This window comes from Protopterus annectens, chromosome 9.part0, assembly GCF_019279795.1.
Source record: "Protopterus annectens isolate FY-2018-M chromosome 9.part0, PAN1.0, whole genome shotgun sequence".
NCBI classification, from domain to species: domain Eukaryota; kingdom Metazoa; phylum Chordata; order Ceratodontiformes; family Protopteridae; genus Protopterus; species Protopterus annectens.
In genome coordinates, this window is record NC_056743.1 from 522,820,935 (window position 1) to 522,842,766 (window position 21,832).

At 38.8% G+C, this 21,832-nt stretch overlaps 1 protein-coding gene across 1 annotated transcript in view; it reads right to left on the bottom strand.

Annotated features, from left to right (window-relative positions):
• LOC122811319 (MOB kinase activator 1A) overlaps window positions 1-21,832 on the bottom strand; it is a 782,470-nt gene that overhangs the window by 180,343 nt on the left and 580,295 nt on the right. Inside the window, exon 4 of the mRNA XM_044083085.1 lies at window positions 1,327-1,460. Within this exon, the coding sequence (XP_043939020.1) occupies window positions 1,327-1,460 (134 nt within the window). The remainder of the gene's footprint in view (window positions 1-1,326; window positions 1,461-21,832) is intronic.

The window sequence follows — 21,832 nt, forward strand, 5'->3', positions numbered from 1 at the left end:
TTGATTTTTTATAATCCATTTTGATTAAGGGTTTATATGCTGACAGGTGGTGAAAAACTGATAGCAATATGTTTAAGGCCGTGTAGCCATCATCCATGAAACGTCATACAAGTAACTGAAAACCGTTACACAGACAAGGCTACAAGTGCACTAACAACATCAGAGTAATCCCTCCTAAGTGGAGTCCATTTAATTTTGTTTCAATAAAAACAATCTACTCTTCTAACTCTATAAAATAGAGTAGATGTTCAACAGTGAGGCGTAATACCTCTAACCAAACCTTATGGAAAGTAAAGCAAGTTGGGACAATAGAAGCTCTGGCAAAGCACCAGCCAGTCAGTTTCAAATGTATGGCCTTCTCAGTTGCTGTTACTTGACTACATATTCTCCATCAAAGAGACTGTCAAGTCCTTCTGGCTGACATTCTAGAAAACCAAAACATGAAAACAGGTGAAAAACTGCAAGAATGATTATGTTGGACTTCTGCTCAGTCACTAAAAATAAATAAAATGGAGGAACTTTTTGTAAGAACGATGCAAAAAAGGTCATGGCAATTCTAAATAAGTGTTTAGCACCTTGTACATTTTCTACCTATCTGCTTGCTGCAACATCATATTGTATTACAACAATCTCCATAAATACTTGGAATCGGGCAGCCTGCTGGACATCCACAAAACCAGAATGAATGAAGCAGTTGTGTTTAAGATCAGTTTGTATGCTTAATGAAAAATGTATAATTACTTGGACATAGGAGTTCTTTAATTGACAGACATTTATAAGGTTGTTTAAAAAGGACTTGGGGAAACATGGCCTAAAGAACTCTTCTGGAAAGCTAGGTGGGTTGGGAAACCACTGCTAGTCTGTTCTGAGAGATTAACTGAACGTCAGCTTTAGTGTTACTGGAGAAATTAATCATGGAATAGCTGAAGCAATGACGTGTTGTGCATGCTAAGTGCCTTACAAAAGTCCAGAAAATTAGCACTTGGCTCCTTCCTTCTATCCACTCAGTCAGAAAATGGATGGCACAGGAAGCCATAATTTTGCAGTATGCCTTTATCTTGTGGTGGGGATGTGTCTGTAAACCAGTACAGTACTGTGCCCTCACACTGGGCTACTGTATGCAAAAAGCAACTTTGGCACAACACTCGTCACAGACTGTGGTAGAAAACAGGACAAAACAGCAGGAAAAAAAAGGAATTATCTGAGCCAGCTCTGGTCATGCTCCTTCTATAAGAACTCTAGCTTGTAGTAAAAGCACATTGCAAAAAAGAGTACAGGAATAGGTTGAATGAATTAAACCAGGATGACAAATTTACAGATACTTACCAATCTTTGAAGGGAAGAGAGTTTCATCATCGAGTTGGTCTTGAACCCATGTCATCAAGTAATCAATGTACTTAGGGGCAGAGCATTTGATTGGCTTCTTAATATTAGTTCCATCTGCCCAGTGGTATTCGTATCTGAAAAGTAAAAATAACAAATTTAGCAGTACTACAAACGTTTAAGAATGTCTAAAAACACACAGTGTATGCTCATGACATGGCAACAGTGGTCTCTCACTCAAGCTCAGAGTCAGCACTTCAAATGAAAGCTGTTCTACAGCTGGTTTGTTGCTAGGTAAATGTAAAACAGAAGCAATGCCATTTAAGGTCATGCAAGGTCATCCAATACAGCCTTCCTTTATGGTCAAATGTGAGGCCTTCCTACTAAGAAAAAAAAAATGTAGAGACAGTTCTAATCTACATCAAACTTTAAGAAGCATGTTCGGAGCTTGTAAACCCACTGCTGTAGCACTTGATGCTGCCTACAAGGCTTACCATATGTTTGCAACTAGTACAGCAGGCAGCACTTTTGGCAGATGAAATAAGACTACAGCAGGTAAACATTGCTCACTAACAGGTTCACAAGGACTTACTTTTTACTGGCAAGTTGTTCAACAACTACAGCTAAACTCTTCCAAAACAAACACTTTGCTATCTGTCACTACATACATTACTTAAGTTCCACAAACCAGGGACATTTCTCCATGTTAACTACACCCATCAAAACAGTTTCAAACTTCAAATACTTCAGCATGTATTTTACATCCATTTTTCCTTCCAGACCAAAATGTTCAGTACACTTAGGGAACAGCCTCCTGCTTACTTCACAAGGTTTTGTATCAACTGCTGCAGACTTTAAAACAAAACTTGTAGAGTTATGGTTAGCTTTTCTAGGTTAGAATATTATTGCTCTACCTTTAATGCAACTACTTAACCTAGTTGTAGATTTAATATGTGATCTGTTACTGTTACATAAAGTTTCCAATGCAATAACTGTGCCCACCACTTCCCAGCTCCTTTCTTGAAGGTGAGCCGCACACTACGCATTTGCAATTAACTGCTCAGTTGCTTCTTCAAGCATAGAACTTGCTAGTCATTCAAAAGTTTAAAAGTCTTCTTACAGGTCATCAATATGGAACTCAACTCCTCTGAACATCAGGTCCCCACCCACTTTGCACCAATTCAAATCTACTTTGAACCACCACATTAGAAACCATACAAGTTTGTGCTTGTTAAAAAAAAATAATTACGTGCAATCTAGCTAGCCCATTGGCAAACAAAAATAAATCCCGATTATGACCAAAGTGATCCACATACAATTAGCAGCCCAGGAGGCTGACAGTGCTGGCACAAAGGATGGGTGACGCCTATCCTGGAAGGGAGGTGCTTTCCTAGTCAGCTTGCCTGCCACTCAGGCAGTGTGAGGTGAAGGTCTGAAGAACATCAAATGCAGGAGTCATTCTGGAAGTGATGAAAAGTGGCGCTGCCACAGTCATTGACAGTAGCTACTGCCCTAGCATAAAAAACATACATGCATGGCTGTGGATCCTCAAACAGTCCCTACAGTGATGCAGTTAAGTACATTACCTGGCACTAAGCTTAGGGCTGAAATGAAAAAGGCTCACCATTATTGGAATGCCAGCGTGAAAACAAGTGACTGTTCTGATGATAGAAAGCTACCCCCAAACACGTTCTTATCCTGGGCCTTGGTAGACCTACAGGGTGCTTTCACATTGCCAGAGTATAAATGGGCCCATCTAAGACTGGAGATGCACATTCAGCAAGGACAGAAGAGAATAAGATACAGAAAAAAATAAAATACAATCTACATTGATGTGGAATGCAGCTGACATTTGAAATTAACCTAATCATCCTCATAATGCATGGATATTGCAATTTAACTCTACTGTTGGAATGTGCATTTTATTCTGAAATTTTATTTTACTCGTTTAGCAAAGATATACCTGAAAACAGGCTCTGGGATCAAAATCTACATACCTCAAATACTCAGTACTGTGTCAAAAGCATAACTACAGCAGAACCAAAATGACCTTTTCAGAATTACTTAGTGCCACTATGCACTCAAAGAAAATCAAACGGTAGAGAAATATCATTCCTTTAAGTGCAGGCTAGCAGAGGACAATGCAACACATCACAAGATGCTTCAGGCTTGGGTTAAATTACAAAGGGACAGAGGAAGGAAAAGGATCCAGTGGGACTGAGACAAAGGGAAAATACACAAGAGAAGAGAGCAGATCGATCATTTAGCAGTCAAAAGAAGTGGTCAGGAAAAGAACTCAGAGTAGGGCAGTAGGCAAAGACAGTAAATAAAGCAAGACGAGGACAGCAGAAAAAGGAGAGCGATTTTCAGGATGTAGGCAGTAATGTGGTTGTGAGATAACATGAGTCATTAGGGCTTTTATATATTTATTTATTTTTTAATATTTTTGAGGATTTGGAAGCCAGAAGCAACAGGCTGGTTACTCATGTCAGGAAGAGAAGGGGCTGGAGATGAAAGGGAAGAAGTAGTAAAGTAAAAAAGAGGAAAGAGACAGGTGAAGGTCAATTTGATATGAGCAGTGGTGTACAGGAGTACAGGCAAGGAGGGAACACAAGAGAAGGGCACTGGGAGGAGATGGGGAGATAGGAGACAAACAGGAAGCAAGAAGGAACCAGGAGTTAGGTGGTTGAGGAAAGGGAAACTAAGGTAATGGGTCAGAGGCATACAGGAGAAAAAACTTGCTGTAAATGTGGTCTGGCATGAGGCAGCAGCAGAGAAGACAGCATTTAGCCAAGACAGGAAATAACACACAGGTTAATCAGGTAATCGCAAGGTACAGTATCAGAGGGAGAAAGCAGGCAGGCAGACACAGAATAAGGACAGTGGCACATAGGCAGAGTACAAGATGTGCAAATGCTGAAGGATATTTTTATTAAAGAAATGCACATCTAGTGAAGTCAAATTATCTAAACAAACTCAACAATAAAATAAATTTACAATATCTAGTGTATAAAAGGGAGCACAGCCTGTAACATTTTAAACTTTTTTTTTTTTATGAGCAAGACTTTCACCGTTAAGTACACCCATATATCTTGGGTGTTAGGGATAGCCCTATTCAAGCTGCATTGTTAGGATCTTTTGCAAAAAGGTGGAAATAAAGAAAAGCAGGTAACAGAGTGCCTCTGTTTATATGGTCTATGAATTCATAACTAAGAGAAAAAGAAAAGTTCATAAGGAGTTTAAGTCAAGGAGTCTACAATGCAGCAGTGATCACTATTTCAGTACCTAGTGTTGTGTGTGAGAATGGGTAACCTCCTTTCAGTACAATAAAATTATTGCTGCAGTATCATTTAAAATATGTCTGGGGAAAATACAAAAGTACTAAAATAGTGTGCGTTCTGGCCACAAACTGAACAGCAGAGGAATACATATACTCAAATTGCAGTCAAAACCTGCACTGTTTCTTGAGAAAACTTCCAGTTTACAATACATACAGAAGATGTGTATGGAGGTTCAGGCAGTTACCTGACAAGAACTTTGAGCTGACCTACTTCTGGGGGAAAAAATGCACCTGTAAGAGCTGCTCACTCAGCTGAGCTGAGTTTTAACCTGCCCCTGTACAATATTTTAATACAGGTCAAGCCTGCCATTTCAAGGGTGTTTGCTTACAGTCCAGCCTTCCCCAATTTCCTACTATAATAAACAAAAAGCTGTTCAGTTTGTCTGAGATCCTTTGTTCTTTAAATGTAAAGCTATAGCTGTTCATAACATCCAATGTACGGAATGTGGGGCAGAATATTACTGTGTGGCTAATACTATATTATATTAGCAAAATGGCAAAAGGAGACAAATTGACAATATCCCTACCTAGTCTACATATGAAAGTGCCTCAACATTCCCCCCCTCAATCCATCCTTACCCCCCCCTTCCATAACCTTTCCACTTCTATTCACACATTCCCCTAGTCTATTCCATGGATTTGTAAACCTCTGTGAAATGGTACATTAGGAGATCCAGTGAGTATCTAGTCCCTATTAATCTGTTACTAATACCTCAACCTACCCTTTCTGCTCAGGATGACTCCTTTGCAACTTCCTGACATAATCTTGTTCATAAATACCATTTACCATTCTGATCTCAAGAGAAAAACAGCTCTACTTCCTCTAGCCCTAGCAGTATTCTTTCCCCTCTGTCCACCCTAGCTTTCTGATGGCTTTCGTACAGATTCCATCCAGCAGCCTGATTTAAATTTTTCTTGCATATGCTTCAGAACTAGATGCATTACTTAAGGGGGCACTGACCAAAGCTTGACAGAATATAAAGATTATGTTTCTTGCTTCTGGAACCCCCCCCCCTCCACACACACAATTGTCACTTGCCTCTCACTCTGACCCTGCGGTCCTGGCCAGATGTGATCACATGTCCCCAATCCCTTTTCTACTCTGCTGCTCTCTGTCCCATTCTACAGCTGCTTCACATCAAGGCCGTTCTGATTTAAGTGCAGTACTTGAATCTGTTTTGCACCAAACCTTAACTGACACTTTTACATCCACTTGTTCAGCTCTTTGAAATAATCCACCAGACTCCTCCTCCTAATCTTCTACTGCTGTATCTTTCAGTCATCAGCAAACAGATTTATCCTTTTCTCTAGCCTCTAAGATTAGTCAGAAATAATATACTTGAGAACTGGAGCTATTACAACCCCCTGAAGTACTTCTTAAGTCACTTTCCAATTTCTGAGACAGTCCCTCTCTCTACAACCCTCTACTTCACATCATTCAACCATGCAGACATCCAGTTCCTCAGCCTTGGTCCTACCCTTGACTCCTGTAATTTTCATATCAGCAAAGATGGGACTGGGTCAAAGTCTTGAAGTTCAGGAAAACAACACCTACCTGTAAAGCTCCGCACAATTTAATACCAGTTATGAAACCACACTCAGCACACAGGAGAGACTGATCTTAAGTGTTAGCATATCCTTGCAAAAATTATGTTCATAGGCAGGTACTAGGCTATCGGCCCAAGGGCCTACAAAAGCCTAGCCAACAAGGTTCCCTGGCTTACGCCAACTAAGAAAGTTTTTTTCCTGTGCCACTGTCGAGCAGAGAGACAGAAGCGATCCCCGGGGGTGTATTTCCTATTTCCCATCCACTCATCAAGATTTATCTTGGAGAGCTAAAGAAGAACTTTACTTGACACATATGGATAGCCTGTTTCAGAGTATGGGAAGTCTCCGGGACAGGAATCTATCCCTCCAGCATGTCCTGCTTATTGTGGTGACAAGGTTTAGGTCCCTAGAGCAGGTAGCTTGGAGGGATTGGGATTTCTTTAGGTGTAGCATTGTCCAACAGCTCTGTGTTTGACATAGCTTTATATGTTAGGCAGAGATAACCTCGGAGCAGGCAATATGCTACGGAGTAAAGTTGGAGTTTTTTGAGGCGGTCAGTGTAGGGCATTTGTTTGAGGCCAGTAACGTTCTTTGTGAGGTACTTCTGTGGCCTTTCCAGCTGCCACAGATGTTTTGTGAAGTACATTCCAAAAGGGGCATTGTACTCTATAATGGGTCTAATGAGCGTCGAGTAGAAGGGAACAATGACCTCTTTTTTCCTGGATGAGAACCCTTCTGTGAGGAGGTGTGCCACGTAGAAGGACTTCCTGACTACTGTGGCGGTGACTATCAAAGGAGAGACTGCTGTCCAACTGGGTCCCAAGGTCTCATCACACATTCGGTGTTAAGTAGATTGCTGCCTATGTGGTAGTTCATGGGTACAGAGTTTTTACCAAAGGTGATGACACTGCACTTTTTAGCATTCAGCTTGAGGCCATGGCCCTGACACCAGGCATCTGTCTCAGCGAGGTCCTTCTGTTTGTCCACATCATTTGGGGGCTTGACTACGGCTCCTAGTTTGCAGTCATCTGCGAACTACGTTAACCAGAGGTCTTCTGTGTTAGCCTGTACTTAAGAGAAATAGATACCAAACAGGAGAGGTCCCAGGATGGAACCCTGTGGTACTCCACTTGTCACTGCTTTGAGGTCAGATTTGGAGTCTGCAACTTTTACAGTGTGGGTTCCGTCAGTGAGCCAGTTGGCAACACATCTTGTGACATAGGGATTTATACCTAGTTTAGTGAGTTTAGCTATAATTCCAGAATGGAGGATGGCGTTGAAAGCCTTGGCGAGGTCAAGATAGGCTTTGTGAACCACCTTACCCTGATCTACGGCTTTGGTGACTGCCTCAAAGAAGTCAATCAGGTTCAGGAGGCACGATCTGCCTTTCACAAACCTGAACTGGGTGGGATCTAGAGTTTGGAGGTTACCAATGTCTTTGTTTACGAGTTCCATGATGATACATTCCATAGCCTTGCAGACCAAGCTAGTCAGGCTAACAGATCGATAGTTCCTGGGATCAGTGGTGGCTACCTCTTTGTGGAGTGGGATAACTGTTGCTGTGCGCCATTCAGTCGGCACAAAGCCTGATGCAAGGCTATTATTGAACATGGTGCTTAAGTGGGGAGCCAGTTCGTTCTGAAATTCGTATAAAACGCAGCCTGGGATGTTATCCAGTCCCATGGATGCTGTGTTTTTGGCTTTAAAGAGTGCAGCTTTTACCTGCGTAGTTGTGATTACAGGGACTCTGCATTCTTCCTGTATAGATATGGGCCCTTTAGGGGGTGAGGGGGGTTAAAGTTAGCACTGAACCTATCTGCCAGGATGTTGGCAATATCAGTTGGTTCTGTAATTTTCGGGCCCTTGTGCTGTAATTTTCATGCCTTTTTGCTGCAACTCCGAGCAGATCTGGGTGTTGTCATCAAGATTCTTGACATAGCTACAGAACGCTTTGTGGTTGTCCTTAGAATTAGTGGCAATTTTGTTTCCGTAGCTAGCTTTGGAGGATCTTATAAGGGATCTCAGCTTCTTACTGAGGTTGACCAGGGAGCTCCACCACTCATGGGATTTTACTCTCTTTTGCAACAGTTTCTTCCGTCTGTTGCACAGTTGGTTTATGGCAGGGGACCACCAGATTGGCTTCCTTTTTTGGAGGATAGTGTCTTGGTTCTGTTTGGAATAACATGATCAATGCACTTGTGTAAGTGCTTAGAGAGTGCATTTGTGTAGGATTCAGCAGTTGTAACTGTATTGTCCATCTGCATGGGTGTCAAAGTTCACCACTTCTGTCTTAAGAAGCATGAAGTTGGCTTTGGAGAAATTTTTTTACAGTGGTTTCCTTAATGTGGGGGGGGGGGGGGGGTGGAGGCGGGATGTGGATATCAAGGGTGATTAGCTTATGGTCAGATCGGACCAACGAGGAGTTGACTTCAGGTGTGGAACACCGATCATTCATGCTGGTAATGACTAGGTCTAGAATACTGTTGCCCCTTGGTGGGGGTGTGGATACGTTGATCCAGGGCATTGGAGTTTATGAATTCCAGAAAGTGTTGAGCTAAGGAGTTGGTACATGAGTAGTTTTCCCAGTTAATGGTGGGGTAGTTGAAGTCGCCCATTATTAGGGTGTTTGGTTGAACCCTAATATTTTCCACTGCATCAAGAAAAGAGGAGTGGGAATTCTGGGGCATGGTGGGGGAACTGTAGCAAGCTACAATTTTGATTGCAGTTTTGTCCAGAGTTAGTTGTACTTGGATAACCTCGGATGCATTATGCTGAGCAACTAGCCTTGAGGTGTGGATATCCTTAATGAATATGGACACACCTCTGCCTTTGGTGTTTCGGTCCAGGTTACATGGCCGAAAAGTGTGATACGAGTTATAGCCTGGTAGTGCAGGGGTGCTCTCTGGAGCCTTGAACCAGGTCTCAGTCACTGCACAGATATCGATCTTCTCCATTTTAAGGAGTGCCTCAAGTGAGTGCATTTTGAGATTTAGACTTCTAGCATTGAGTAGCATTACCCTCAGTTTTTGCTTGCCTGTTCCTGTTATGGTGGTGAATTTGTTACTTGAACCTTGCCTAAAAAAGGCACTATAAGGGCAGCAAGAGCCTTAGCCAGTATCCAGAATCCCAGGGACGACAGGTGCAGGCCATTTGTGGCAAAGCATCGTGGTCTGTCGACCATGTCATCCCAAGCAGACAGATACTGGATCCCCTTATAATGACACCAGAAGCTTAGCCAATTGTTGAAGTCACTCATTTTGTCCTTGTACTGTGGTATCATTTGGGGCGATGTCAGAATGCTACTCATGGCTAGGGTCATACCTGCCTGGGCTACAAGATCGGAGAGCTCTTCCATGTCTCTCTTCATGTAGTCCAGGGAGGTACGTCTCAGGTCATTCACACCAACATGGACAATGACAAAGTCATATTTGTACTTGGAGTGACCCGAGTGAGTGGGTTATGTGGCGGATCCTGGCACCCGACAGGCAGCTGAGAGTAACCTTCTCCTTGTTTAGCCTGGTGAGTGGGACATCAGTGTGCCTGACTATAGAGTCACCTATGACTAGTGTGTTGGGTACTTTGTTTTGCCTTATTGGCTGTGGTTGAGTGGCACACTGAGTCTGTGGGCTATGTGACATTTGGACTATGTTGGGGGATGGAGGTTGCTTGCGTTTCTGCTTTGGAGGTCTCTGTTGCTTAGACAGATTATTACTGAGGAGCCTTCGCTAATGTTTTTGTGTTACTATGTGTGGATTTTGGTGGTGTAGATTTAGTGAGGCTATGTGATGAGTGTGGTGTGGTGCAAATGTTTACCTTCTCCTCATGACTGTCAAGTTCAGTCTTGGTTGGAGAGAGCTTTACCTCCAGTTTGGTTAGATAGGATGTATTTTTTTTTTTTTGATAAGCAAGACTGTCACCGTTAAGTACACCCATACAGCTTGGGTGTTAGGCATAGCCCTATTCAAGCTGAATTGTTAGGGTCTTTTCCAAAAAGGTGGTTCCCAACTACAAGCTAAATCCCCAAGGAGGGAACTTAATCTCACTGGGGCAAAATTTAACAGCCCCACCTACCTTTTAAGAAAATATGGTGACTGAAGCTAAAGTAGGGGATTTACAGAAAAAAGGTCCAACATATTCAGGGTACTTCATCTTACAGTCAATTTCTGGAATACTTCTGGGTCCAGCCTCCATTCATGGAAGTTGAAGTAGTCTTGTTCATTTGATTTGCCAATGAGTTTTGAGTTAAGAGGATAAAAGAAGTCTGCAAATGTTTATCTTAATGATCTGCCAGATCCTATCTACTGTGGTCAATCTATATGCTATAAATGAGTTCCTCTTGCAGAACCCCCTGGCTTTCAGACTGTCACAAATATCTGGAACATATAAACTATAGCCAGGATCATCACAATACTGATGTGTTTGGGTCAAATTCAGCACCTTCTAGGAGCCTTCATAGCTCCTCTGTGGGATCCCCAGGTTATCTCTGACCCAGATGACCTTCATCATACTCATCGCTGCTGCTGTAGCCTCAGCTATATGGGTGATATATCCAGAAAAGGATATAACAGACAGCTTCCACTGCTTCACAGTACCTTCCGCCCACCCAAAAAGCCAGTCAGCTTGAGCTGATGAAAAAGACTCCAGATATCTTTTGGGGAGTTGCAAACAGCATACTTTTATTGGCTACCAACAAAAATGCCCATCTGAATTCCTTCTGGACTGCAATTATTATTGTCAATACCTTCTCTAGTGTCTGAAGGTGCTGGTACTCCTCACAAACTACTGAACTTTTTCAAGTGCAGCCAGGCTTGGGGGACAATTATGATGGGCGTTGATAAGAATCAGAGTGCTTTTATGATGACCTTGCTGTCTCTAATCTACAACTTGTAAGAAAGAGGAACTTTCTATAGAGCTAACACACAACCCAAGCAATACTGATGTACATCTACATAGAACTGTAATAAACATAACAGTACTACATACCAGAAGAATAGCTAGCTCAACCAGTGCCACCTCCCTCAGCCTAAGTGAAGAGCCAAAAAAAAATGCACTTTACTGCATTAAGCTTAACACTACATTATAGTGACTGGCTTATTACACTTTGATCCACATCCTCAGCTCTTCCACTGAGTAGAGAAAAACAGATGTTCCTTCTACTGGCACACTAAACCAGGTGGCCAGATACACGTTTCTGCCCCCCTCTTACTCCAGCCTTTCAGGCCCTTTTCCTGTGCCCTGCCCCCAATTCTCTTTCAACACATTTTATTTAAAAGATACATTTCTTCTTTTAAACTGTAGCAAACAGTTGTTACAGTTCATATCATACCTCCATGGAGTATTATGATTCTCAGGTTTTAGTTTTAAAAAAAAAAAACCATTTCTGTAGTAAGCAATTGATACAGTTTAGGTAACACACGGAGCATTACCATGCTCGGGTCTGACCACAAATGCAAAACCGGCTTTTAAAAGCCAGTTTTGCATTAAAAACAGATCGGGGTTAGCTGATCAACCCTCCCCCCCCAAATGCTCTGCACCTAGGGCACAGTTGCCCCTCTTACCCTGCTCTAGGTACATTACTGCTACATATGCTCTAGGTACATTATCTGCTACATACGCATGTAACAGTACTATATTATTACAATGTGTCATTACAATGCAACATTGTTGTGAAACAAGTTAATACTCATTTAGGAAATTAGGGGACTTTCAAGATGACTGTACACTAAACAGCAGCTTAATTTCAGCTTTCCCAGTGTGAAAAATCAAACGAGAGATAAAGGCTAGTAATTCTGCCAGCTTTAGTAAAATTCAGTTACTGGCTAGTAAGTACACTGCCCAGATGCCAGCAAAGAAGAAACCTGGGGAGCCTGAAAGAAAATCAGTTAGAAAAGCTGGTGAGAAAATGCTGACTGAAGAATCCTGCAGCTCGTAAGGAAAAAGCTGTTTAAGCTTCAGCTTTAGTACAAATTATAGCTTCCAGTAATTTAGAGGAAAATATAAATCAAGTGTATTCAGAGTCAATTAAAATAAAAACACTGAAGGAGTTTATCAATTCAAATATCAAAAGGCTGTAAAATATGAAGCTTTAAGCCACTATTCAGATGAAATGATAAAACTACATAAATCTGAGGTCAACATGACGAAAAGGATAAGACTACTCAAGCGGTAAGAGGACAGAGCACACAAAAAAAAACTAAGATCTTCTGCTGTACCAGAGAAACTAGAAGGAACAAACTGCATCAATTTTATGAAAGCATAAATAAGCAACCAGTGTCCATGTGGTTTAACCTACATTGATGAGAGTAAAAAAAAGTTTAAAATAAAACTAGATTACAGGAACATATTAGAAATATTAAAAAAAGGAGAAGACTAACAGCCATGTTGCACAACATTTTGCACAGTACCATAGTTCAGATCCTAATAATGGTCTAAAAGCAACAATTGTGAAGAGAGTTGCTAGTTATTTTTTTATTCAGAAAATGTGTACAAGAAATGGTTAAATGTATAAGGAAGCTATTTTTATTCTCAAGTTTGGTACTTTGTTTCCCTCAGGTCTCAACACAGATTGTAATTGGAGGTTACTGATTTGTTTGTGTGTGTATTTTTATTGGTTGTTTTATTGCTTTACTGGTGAGTGTATTTAAAGTGTGTTTGGAAAAAAGTTTTTTTAGTACTCCTTGAAGGCTGTGTTCTTAACCGAGGTGCTAGAGAAGTACAGTTTTGTACCTACCATAAATGTAGATGTTCGAAGATCCACATTGCTGCAGTCCTAACACTTGGGTAGTCCGCTGTCCCAGTCGGCCCGAATACCAAAGTATATGGCTGACGTCGGTCAAGGCGCATTAGTCTGGCGTCAGGGCGTCAGGGTACAAATGCGCATGACCGACGTCATATCCTCAGTCTTTTCTTGCCCCAGATGTCAGAAGACCCTAAAAAGATAAGGCTAAAACCAAAAACACCACACACTCCTGCACCAAATATATATACAATATATACAAATTTACAAGAGTATAACCTCACCCACACAACCACCCCTAAACACAGAGGGGAAGGAGGGAGGGTAAATTGGACTGCAGCAATGTGGATCTTCGAACATCTACATTTATGGTAGGTACAAAACTGTACTATGTTCTTCATACCACATTGCTGCAGTCCTAACACTTGGGTAGAATCCCAAAGCAGAGGTAAGGGAGGCTGGCAAATCATAAGGAAGCAGGAGCTGACAACATTCCCTGCAAAATAGCCGTGGCAAAACCAGCCCTAGATTTAGAGTAGAGAGGAAGGTGGTAATGCTTAGAGAAAGTATGCACTGAACTCCAAGTAGCTGCCTCCAAAATATCCTTAGTTGCCACCCCTTAGAAATGCTGTTGAAGTGGCAGTAGCCCTAGTGGAATGAGGCCTAATCCCAGCTGGAATCTCCTTGCCATGATGGGAATAACAAAATGCAATGCAAAACCCAATCCACTTAGAAATAGTTTGTTTTGACACAGGCTTGCCCTGAGAACTCAAAGCAAAAGAAACAAACAACTGCTGAGACTGCCTAAAATCCTTAGTCCTGCTTAAATAATAACGCAACTGCCTGTGTACATCTAAAGTGTGCAAAATCTTTTCCCCTTATTTTGGGGATCTGCATAAAAGGTAGGCAAATGAATAGTTTGGTTTAAAGCCACACTAGAAACCACTTTAGGCATAAAGGAAGGATTAGTGCGTAAAGATACCCTATCCTTATGAAAAATCAGGAAAGGCTCAACCGCCATAAGGGCCTGCAATTCAGACACCCTTCTTGCAGATGTAATGGCTAACAAAAAGCAGTCTTCCATGACAAATATTTCAATTCAGCAGTAGCTGCAGGCTCAAAAGGTTGTAGAGTGAGTTTCTCCAACACAAAATTGAGGTCCCAAGCAGGAGTAGGAGCTCTACGGGGGTCTTATATTCTTTGCCCTCTAAGAAATTGCTTGAACAAAGGATGAGAAAACAATGGTGGGTCACAATCATAGTGAGCTGAAATTGCTGCAGCATGAATCTTAATGGAAGAGAAAGACAAACCTTTGTCCAATAACTCAGTAAGATATTGAAGAGCCACACTCAAATTTGGCTCCGAAACATCCAAATCCTTTGCTGTACACCAAAATAAAAATCTCTTCCATTTTCCTGCGTACACTTTCCTTGTACTAGGTCTTCTGGCTTCCATAATCACATTCAAAACTTGTTGAGGAAGCTGAGACCTGCTATGGTTCAAAACAGAATATAAAAATAAACGCCAGCAACAAAAATCGGACTGTGAGAAGTAGTTTATTGAAGCATTAATAAACTACCAAAACACCAAGTAGGTCCCACACATACCGGTTTCGGCCCAGGTTCAAACCCAGCCTTCTTCAGTGTATACCAACAGAACCCATTCAGGAAAATTTGGTGTTTAAATACAACATGCAATTCAATGATTGGTTGTATAGATCAATCAATCAAACTCATTAATATTAAACATAATAATATATCTAATATTGCAATAGTAAATGCAAAAAACATATATATGAAAACAAAAAATAATAATATAATGACATATCATGTGTAGAAAATTTTATGTTAAATCCATGTTTGTTATAATTATTATTGTATATTATAAATGTTCATTTAATCCTGGATTTAACAAAGCACCAAGTTTGGTGATCCACTTCTTTTCTTTTAGGTCAAGTTTAGTGTGCCAACCCCCTTTGTTGCTTCTATCACCAATAATTTTGTCAATAATGGTGAAACGAAATTGAGCTTTATTATGTATCAGTGTGTGTTTAAATAATGCATTAGATGTTCTTTTACATCTAATGTCACTCAAATGTTCTGATATCCGTAGCCTAACTGGTCGTGAAGTTTGCCCAACATAAAATGAATGACAGTTACAATGAGCCATATAAATGGCCCAATCCGTGTTACAATTGGCAAAAAATTTTATATCGAACACATTATGACTGTTTCTACTAGTAAACTCTTTTGTTTTTGTTATGAATTTGCAGTTAACACAATGACCACAAGGAAAACAGCCAATGAGTTTATCACCCAAGATGGTCGTTTGATATAAATTGGATAAAGAAGATTCAGAATGGTGTTTGTAATGATTAAAGTATCCTGCTAAATTTTTACCGTTTCGAAATGAAAACAAACATGTGTTTGGAACAATAGATTTGGTTTTAACATCTGATTCCAGTATATTCCAGTTTCCTTTAATGATGTTGATAAAGGTGTTGGTATTTCTACCATATGTGGTGGTAAAACGCAATGTACTTTTGGTGTTAGGTTTTTGTTTGTACGTTAATAAACTTGGTCTCTGTAACCCTGAGGCATGATTCAAAGCCATAGTAACAAAACCTGAATTATAACCCCTATTCTTAAACCTGGTACACAAATCTTGAGCATGATGACCAAAACTGACATTGTCAGAGCAATTCCTTCTCATTCTGATGAATTGAGATTTGGGAATGTTTTTTGCAATGTGTTTTGGATGAAAGCTGGAAGCGTGGAGAATAGTGTTATATTCGGGAAATTTTCTATAGGTCTCAGTTTTTAAAGTATTATCAATATTTCTTGTGACCAAAACATCCAAAAAAGTTATTGATGCTAGATCATAATTGATGGTAAATTTTATTCCCCATTTATTATCATTCAAATATTCTACAAATTCAAGCAGATATGGAATATCCGATCTCCACACCATCCAGCAGTCATCCAAATACCTCCGCCAGATGTCTATCTCAGGCAAAAAAAGATTATGAGTAACATCATAAATCATAATGTGTTCCAAATAAGCCATAAATAGGTCAGCATATATGGGGGCAAAAGATGCCCCCATAGCTGTACCATTGGTTTGCAAAAAACATTCCTGATTGTAAAAGAAAACATTTTTGGTCAATACATGCTCAGTTAGATTTAATAATAACGTATTGAATCCTGGTTGATACATGTTGGATTGATGTAACCAGAATTCAATAGCATCAAGTCCGGCCCAGTGTGGAATACTTGTGTATAATGAGCTCACATCCAAAGTACAGAGCCACCAATTTGAATCTAGCTGCATATCATTGACAATACTCAAAATTGAGTAGTATCCTGTATCGAGATCTTACATATGATAATAAAGGTTTTAAATACTTAGTCAAAAATTCAGAAAGTGGTTCTGTCAATGAGCCCATACCTGATACAATTGGCCTACCAGGTGGATAAAACAAATCTTTATGTATTTTGGGTAGAAAATAGATGTATTGTCTAATGGGGTCAGAAATTGTTAAATGGTCTAATGTTTGCTTAGATATGATGCCATTGTCAAAGGCTGATTCTAAGAAATCATCAATCTGTTTTTTGAAAACAGGAGTAGGGTCAAGTGGCATCTTAGTGTAGTATCGAGCATCATTCAACTGCTTATAAGCTTCATTATCATAGTAGGCCCAATCTAACACTACCACTGCCCCTCCTTTATCTGCTTTTATAATCACCAAATCCTTGTTACGTACTAATTCGTCCAAACATGATTTCTCAACCTCAGTCATGTTATTGAGCATAGGTAAAGCATGATTATACTGGAGATGTAACTCATTTAAGACACTGCGCAAAAATAAATTAACAGTAGGATACATAGGTGGTGTAAAGGATGAACTGTGATATTTGAAAGAATCAAATTGTGTTGAACCACCATCTTCTTTGTCCTGAAAAAATAACTTGAGATTCATTAACCTACAAAATGAGAATAAATCCTGTGTAAAATTATCCTCAGACACAAAGAATCCAGGATTGAAAGACAATCCTTTATTGAGTAATGATGTTTGTTCAGCTGTTAATGTGATTTTTGAAATGTTATGTACATTATTTACTTGTTCGACAACATTTGTAGCAAGCTTTCCAGACTTGTGACTTTTTTTGTGCTTTCTACCACCCCTCCTCCCTCTGTGTTCCCTAAAGGGGACATATTATTTTTCCTTTTTGGGTTGGGGGAATCTAGAATGGACTGTGTCTCCGTGTCTGTCCCAGATGATGTATCAATCTGTTGATTCTGCATTAGTACCCTTAGTTTTAAGCATGGATCTCGGGCGTTTCCTTTTGGGATTAGATGGAAACTTGTTGTTATTTTTAATATATCCCTCTTGGAATTTGACATGTCTGACCTGTTTGAAAGGTTGTCCTTTATCATAGTCCATAAGATCACGAGAGAATTTTTTAATCTTTCTCTCTTTCAAAATAGTTTCAAAACTCAGTAATTCACTGCTTAGTTTTGATAACAAAGCAGGAAAGAATGTCTCATGTTGATAGTGATTACATTCTTGAATAGATTCTAAGACTGTATTTGTCTCTTTGTCAATGGTTCTAGTGTAATAATCAGACAAAGAACTGACAAACTTCATTGAATACTCCTGTTGGATCTGAGCCCATTCCGTCATTAAATTATCATCAGGATCTCCCACAAGTGGTTGAATTTTGACTCTGAGACCTCTCGGACAAATGCCCTTAGCCAAATATGCCTTTAATAATTTATGGTGCCAAACACTAGATCTTAAACTTTTCATATTTTTGTTTAAATTTAAAAAAAGCGTCTCACATTTTTGCTCTGGTTTGATAGCAGTAGTAATACCAGAGATTATAGCTTCATTCCCAATTCCAAAGGGTGCAAAGGTCATCCTTGTCTGCTGATAGATCCAATATTTGGTTTAGATCCATAATATTTGGCTGATTAAATATAAGGTATTACCACGTCCTGTAAATCTTAGACAATAATGGTCATATATTATGAATGCATAAATAAATGCAAAATATTACCACGTCGGCTACAGGACAATGATGGTATAATGAAAGAAACAACAAAAAATATATACAAAATCAGAATAATGTTTGACACCCAAATCAAAAGGTATACTCAATTCAAAATTCTAAAATATATTTTTTATATATGGGGTCCCAGAGTGCCAATATTCAACTTAAAGGAAATTCAATGAAGTTTGAAAAAATGTAATTAGGACTATATCAAAAGTTACATATAAAAATATATGTGTTTGACATATCACACTATGTTGACTGAATAGCTGTATCAAAGTTAGCAGGCCTACTAGCCAGTCCCAAAAGTTATGGATAAAACAATCTAGTTCAACCCTTTTATCAATGTTGTAAAACAAAGCTGATAGTTATGGATCATTATGTCCAATTATTTTGTATTAAAGTTACATTGACTGATCTATCCCTAATGTTACCTATGTGTGGACAACAATATAATAAGGGCAGTTTTTATAGCTAACAGAATAATGATTGCCAAATATTCAACAGCTAAATATTGCTATTGGTATACTTATGCCAATTGCCAAAAACAACACTAATCACTTGCTGTTAGAAACCCAAAAAATGGATCATCATTGTCTGTGTTGTTGGATATTGTAAACAATCCACTATATGAAAAGAGGGGGGGGGGGTAAAGCAAAAGAAATATATGTGTAAGAATATATATCTGCTGGTTTGTTTCAAAAATAACACTATTGGGTCATGGTATATAGTTGTTGATGTAATGACCTTAATGTTTTTAAAAATAAAACAATTTATCACTAAACATCAACTGAATGTTTGCATAAGCATACACATATCAAAAGTATTACTCTGCCAATGCAATAATCACCTTAATGCTTATAAAAAGAAAGATGATTAAGTGTTTATATAAACATGCACATAACAATGTTAAAAAGTATAGCTCTACCAATATACTCTAGATTTGTTGTACACAATCTTAACACTTATAGTATATTACATAAAGCATAACTATCAAATAATTTCAATTGCACCCAACAGTTTTCAAAAATAATCAGCTCACTGGTTAACATTTCAAAACCATTGCTCAGTTAATGTATAAATACCATTAGTTGAAAATACGGCCATTTAGAAAAGTACAAATCTAGTATAAAATTCGCAATGTGTTCAATGCCTATAGAAATAATTCACCATATCAATAATTTTACAGTCGAATACATTAGATTCCATATAACCATATTTTGTATATAGTCCATGAAAAATCGCTGTGCTGTATGTTGCGACCCTTTAGAAAATAAGTATCAACCCGATAGTTCGTAATGTGCCCACGGTTTTTAATAGGCAACTGTTTGTTGTTTGAAGATCAGAAGGCTCACTGTTGCATCAATCATTTGAGAAAACATAAATTTAAATGTTTTTAAATAACTAAATGCCAATAATGACATAAGTCATGAACACACACATGTATCAAAGAAAGGCCAAATGTTCTTGGTAAACAGTTACGAAATAATTGTCCAAAAAAACGTGTAAACATAAGCGTTGTTCAATGCGACAAGTTTTTGCTGTTATTGATGTAAAGAACAAATAGATATTGTCATACCACCATGTATATTATGGCCCCTCAATGATTAATAAAATCCACGAAATGTTTGTAGACAGTTGAAACCAAGAAGGCGTATCATACAAAGTCTGTTCGTAACTCACTTAGTCCAAAAGAAAAGAATCCAATCAAAACTTGTAGACCAACCAATATTAGAACATGATATGTCCCAAAATCACGAAGCTCAAATATAAATTGAGCCAAAAAATGAGCTTGGTTAGTTTAAAGTTGCATAAAGACCTTAACGGTAAGGCGAACACGCCGACACAGTCCAAACGATTCCCCCAGCAGGAAGTGAAGCAACGTACCTCAGACAAAGTATATCCTGCACGCAAGGAGTTGCACGGCTGCAATTCCAATGAATAACAAAAATAAACGCCAGCAACAAAAATCGGACTGTGAGAAGTAGTTTATTGAAGCATTAATAAACTACCAAAACACCAAGTAGGTCCCACACATACCGGTTTCGGCCCAGGTTCAAACCCAGCCTTCTTCAGTGTATACCAACAGAACCCATTCAGGAAAATTTGGTGTTTAAATACAACATGCAATTCAATGATTGGTTGTATAGATCAATCAATCAAACTCATTAATATTAAACATAATAATATATCTAATATTGCAATAGTAAATGCAAAAAACATATATATGAAAACAAAAAATAATAATATAATGACATATCATGTGTAGAAAATTTTATGTTAAATCCATGTTTGTTATAATTATTATTGTATATTATAAATGTTCATTTAATCCTGGATTTAACAAAGCACCAAGTTTGGTGATCCACTTCTTTTCTTTTAGGTCAAGTTTAGTGTGCCAACCCCCTTTGTTGCTTCTATCACCAATAATATTGGTATACACTGAAGAAGGCTGGGTTTGAACCTGGGCCGAAACCGGTATGTGTGGGACCTACTTGGTGTTTTGGTAGTTTATTAATGCTTCAATAAACTACTTCTCACAGTCCGATTTTTGTTGCTGGCGTTTATTTTTGTTATTCATTGGAATTGCAGCCGTGCAACTCCTTGCGTGCAGGATATACTTTGTCTGAGGTACGTTGCTTCACTTCCTGCTGGGGGAATCGTTTGGACTGTGTCGGCGTGTTCGCCTTACCGTTAAGGTCTTTATGCAACTTTAAACTAACCAAGCTCATTTTTGGCTCAATTTATATTTGAGCTTGATTTTGGGACATATCATGTTCTAATATTGGTTGGTCTACAAGTTTTGATCGGATTCTTTTCTTTTGGACTAAGTGAGTTACGAACAGACTTTGTATGATACGCCTTCTTGGTTTCAACTGTCTACAAACATTTCGTGGATTTTATTAATCATTGAGGGGCCATAATATACATGGTGGTATGACAATATCTATTTGTTCTTTACATCAATAACAGCAAAAACTTGTCGCATTGAACAACGCTTATGTTTACACGTTTTTTTGGACAATTATTTCGTAACTGTTTACCAAGAACATTTGGCCTTTCTTTGATACATGTGTGTGTTCATGACATGTCATTATTGGCATTTAGTTATTTAAAAACATTTAAATTTATGTTTTCTCAAATGATTGATGCAACAGTGAGCCTTCTGATCTTCAAACAACAAACAGTTGCCTATTAAAAACCGTGGGCACATTACGAACTGTTATCGGGTTGATGCTTATTTTCTAAAGGGTCGCAACATACAGCACAGCGATTTTTCATGGACTATATACAAAATATGGTTATATGGAATCTAATGTATTCGACTGTAAAATTATTGATATGGTGAATTATTTCTATAGGCATTGAACACATTGCGAATTTTATACTAGATTTGTACTTTTCTAAATGGCCGTATTTTCAACTAATGGTATTTATACATTATCTGAGCAATGGTTTTGAAATGTTAACCAGTGAGCTGATTATTTTTGAAAACTGTTGGGTGCAATTGAAATTATTTGATAGTTATGCTTTATGTAATATACTATAAGTGTTAAGATTGTGTACAACAAATCTAGAGTATATTGGTAGAGCTATACTTTTTAACATTGTTATGTGCATGCTTATATAAACACTTAATCATCTTTCTTTTTATAAGCATTAAGGTGATTATTGCATTGGCAGAGTAATACTTTTGATATGTGTATGCTTATGCAAACATTCAGTTGATGTTTAGTGATAAATTGTTTTATTTTTAAAAGAACATTAAGGTCATTACATCAACAACTATATACCATGACCCAATAGTATTATTTTTGAAACAAACCAGCA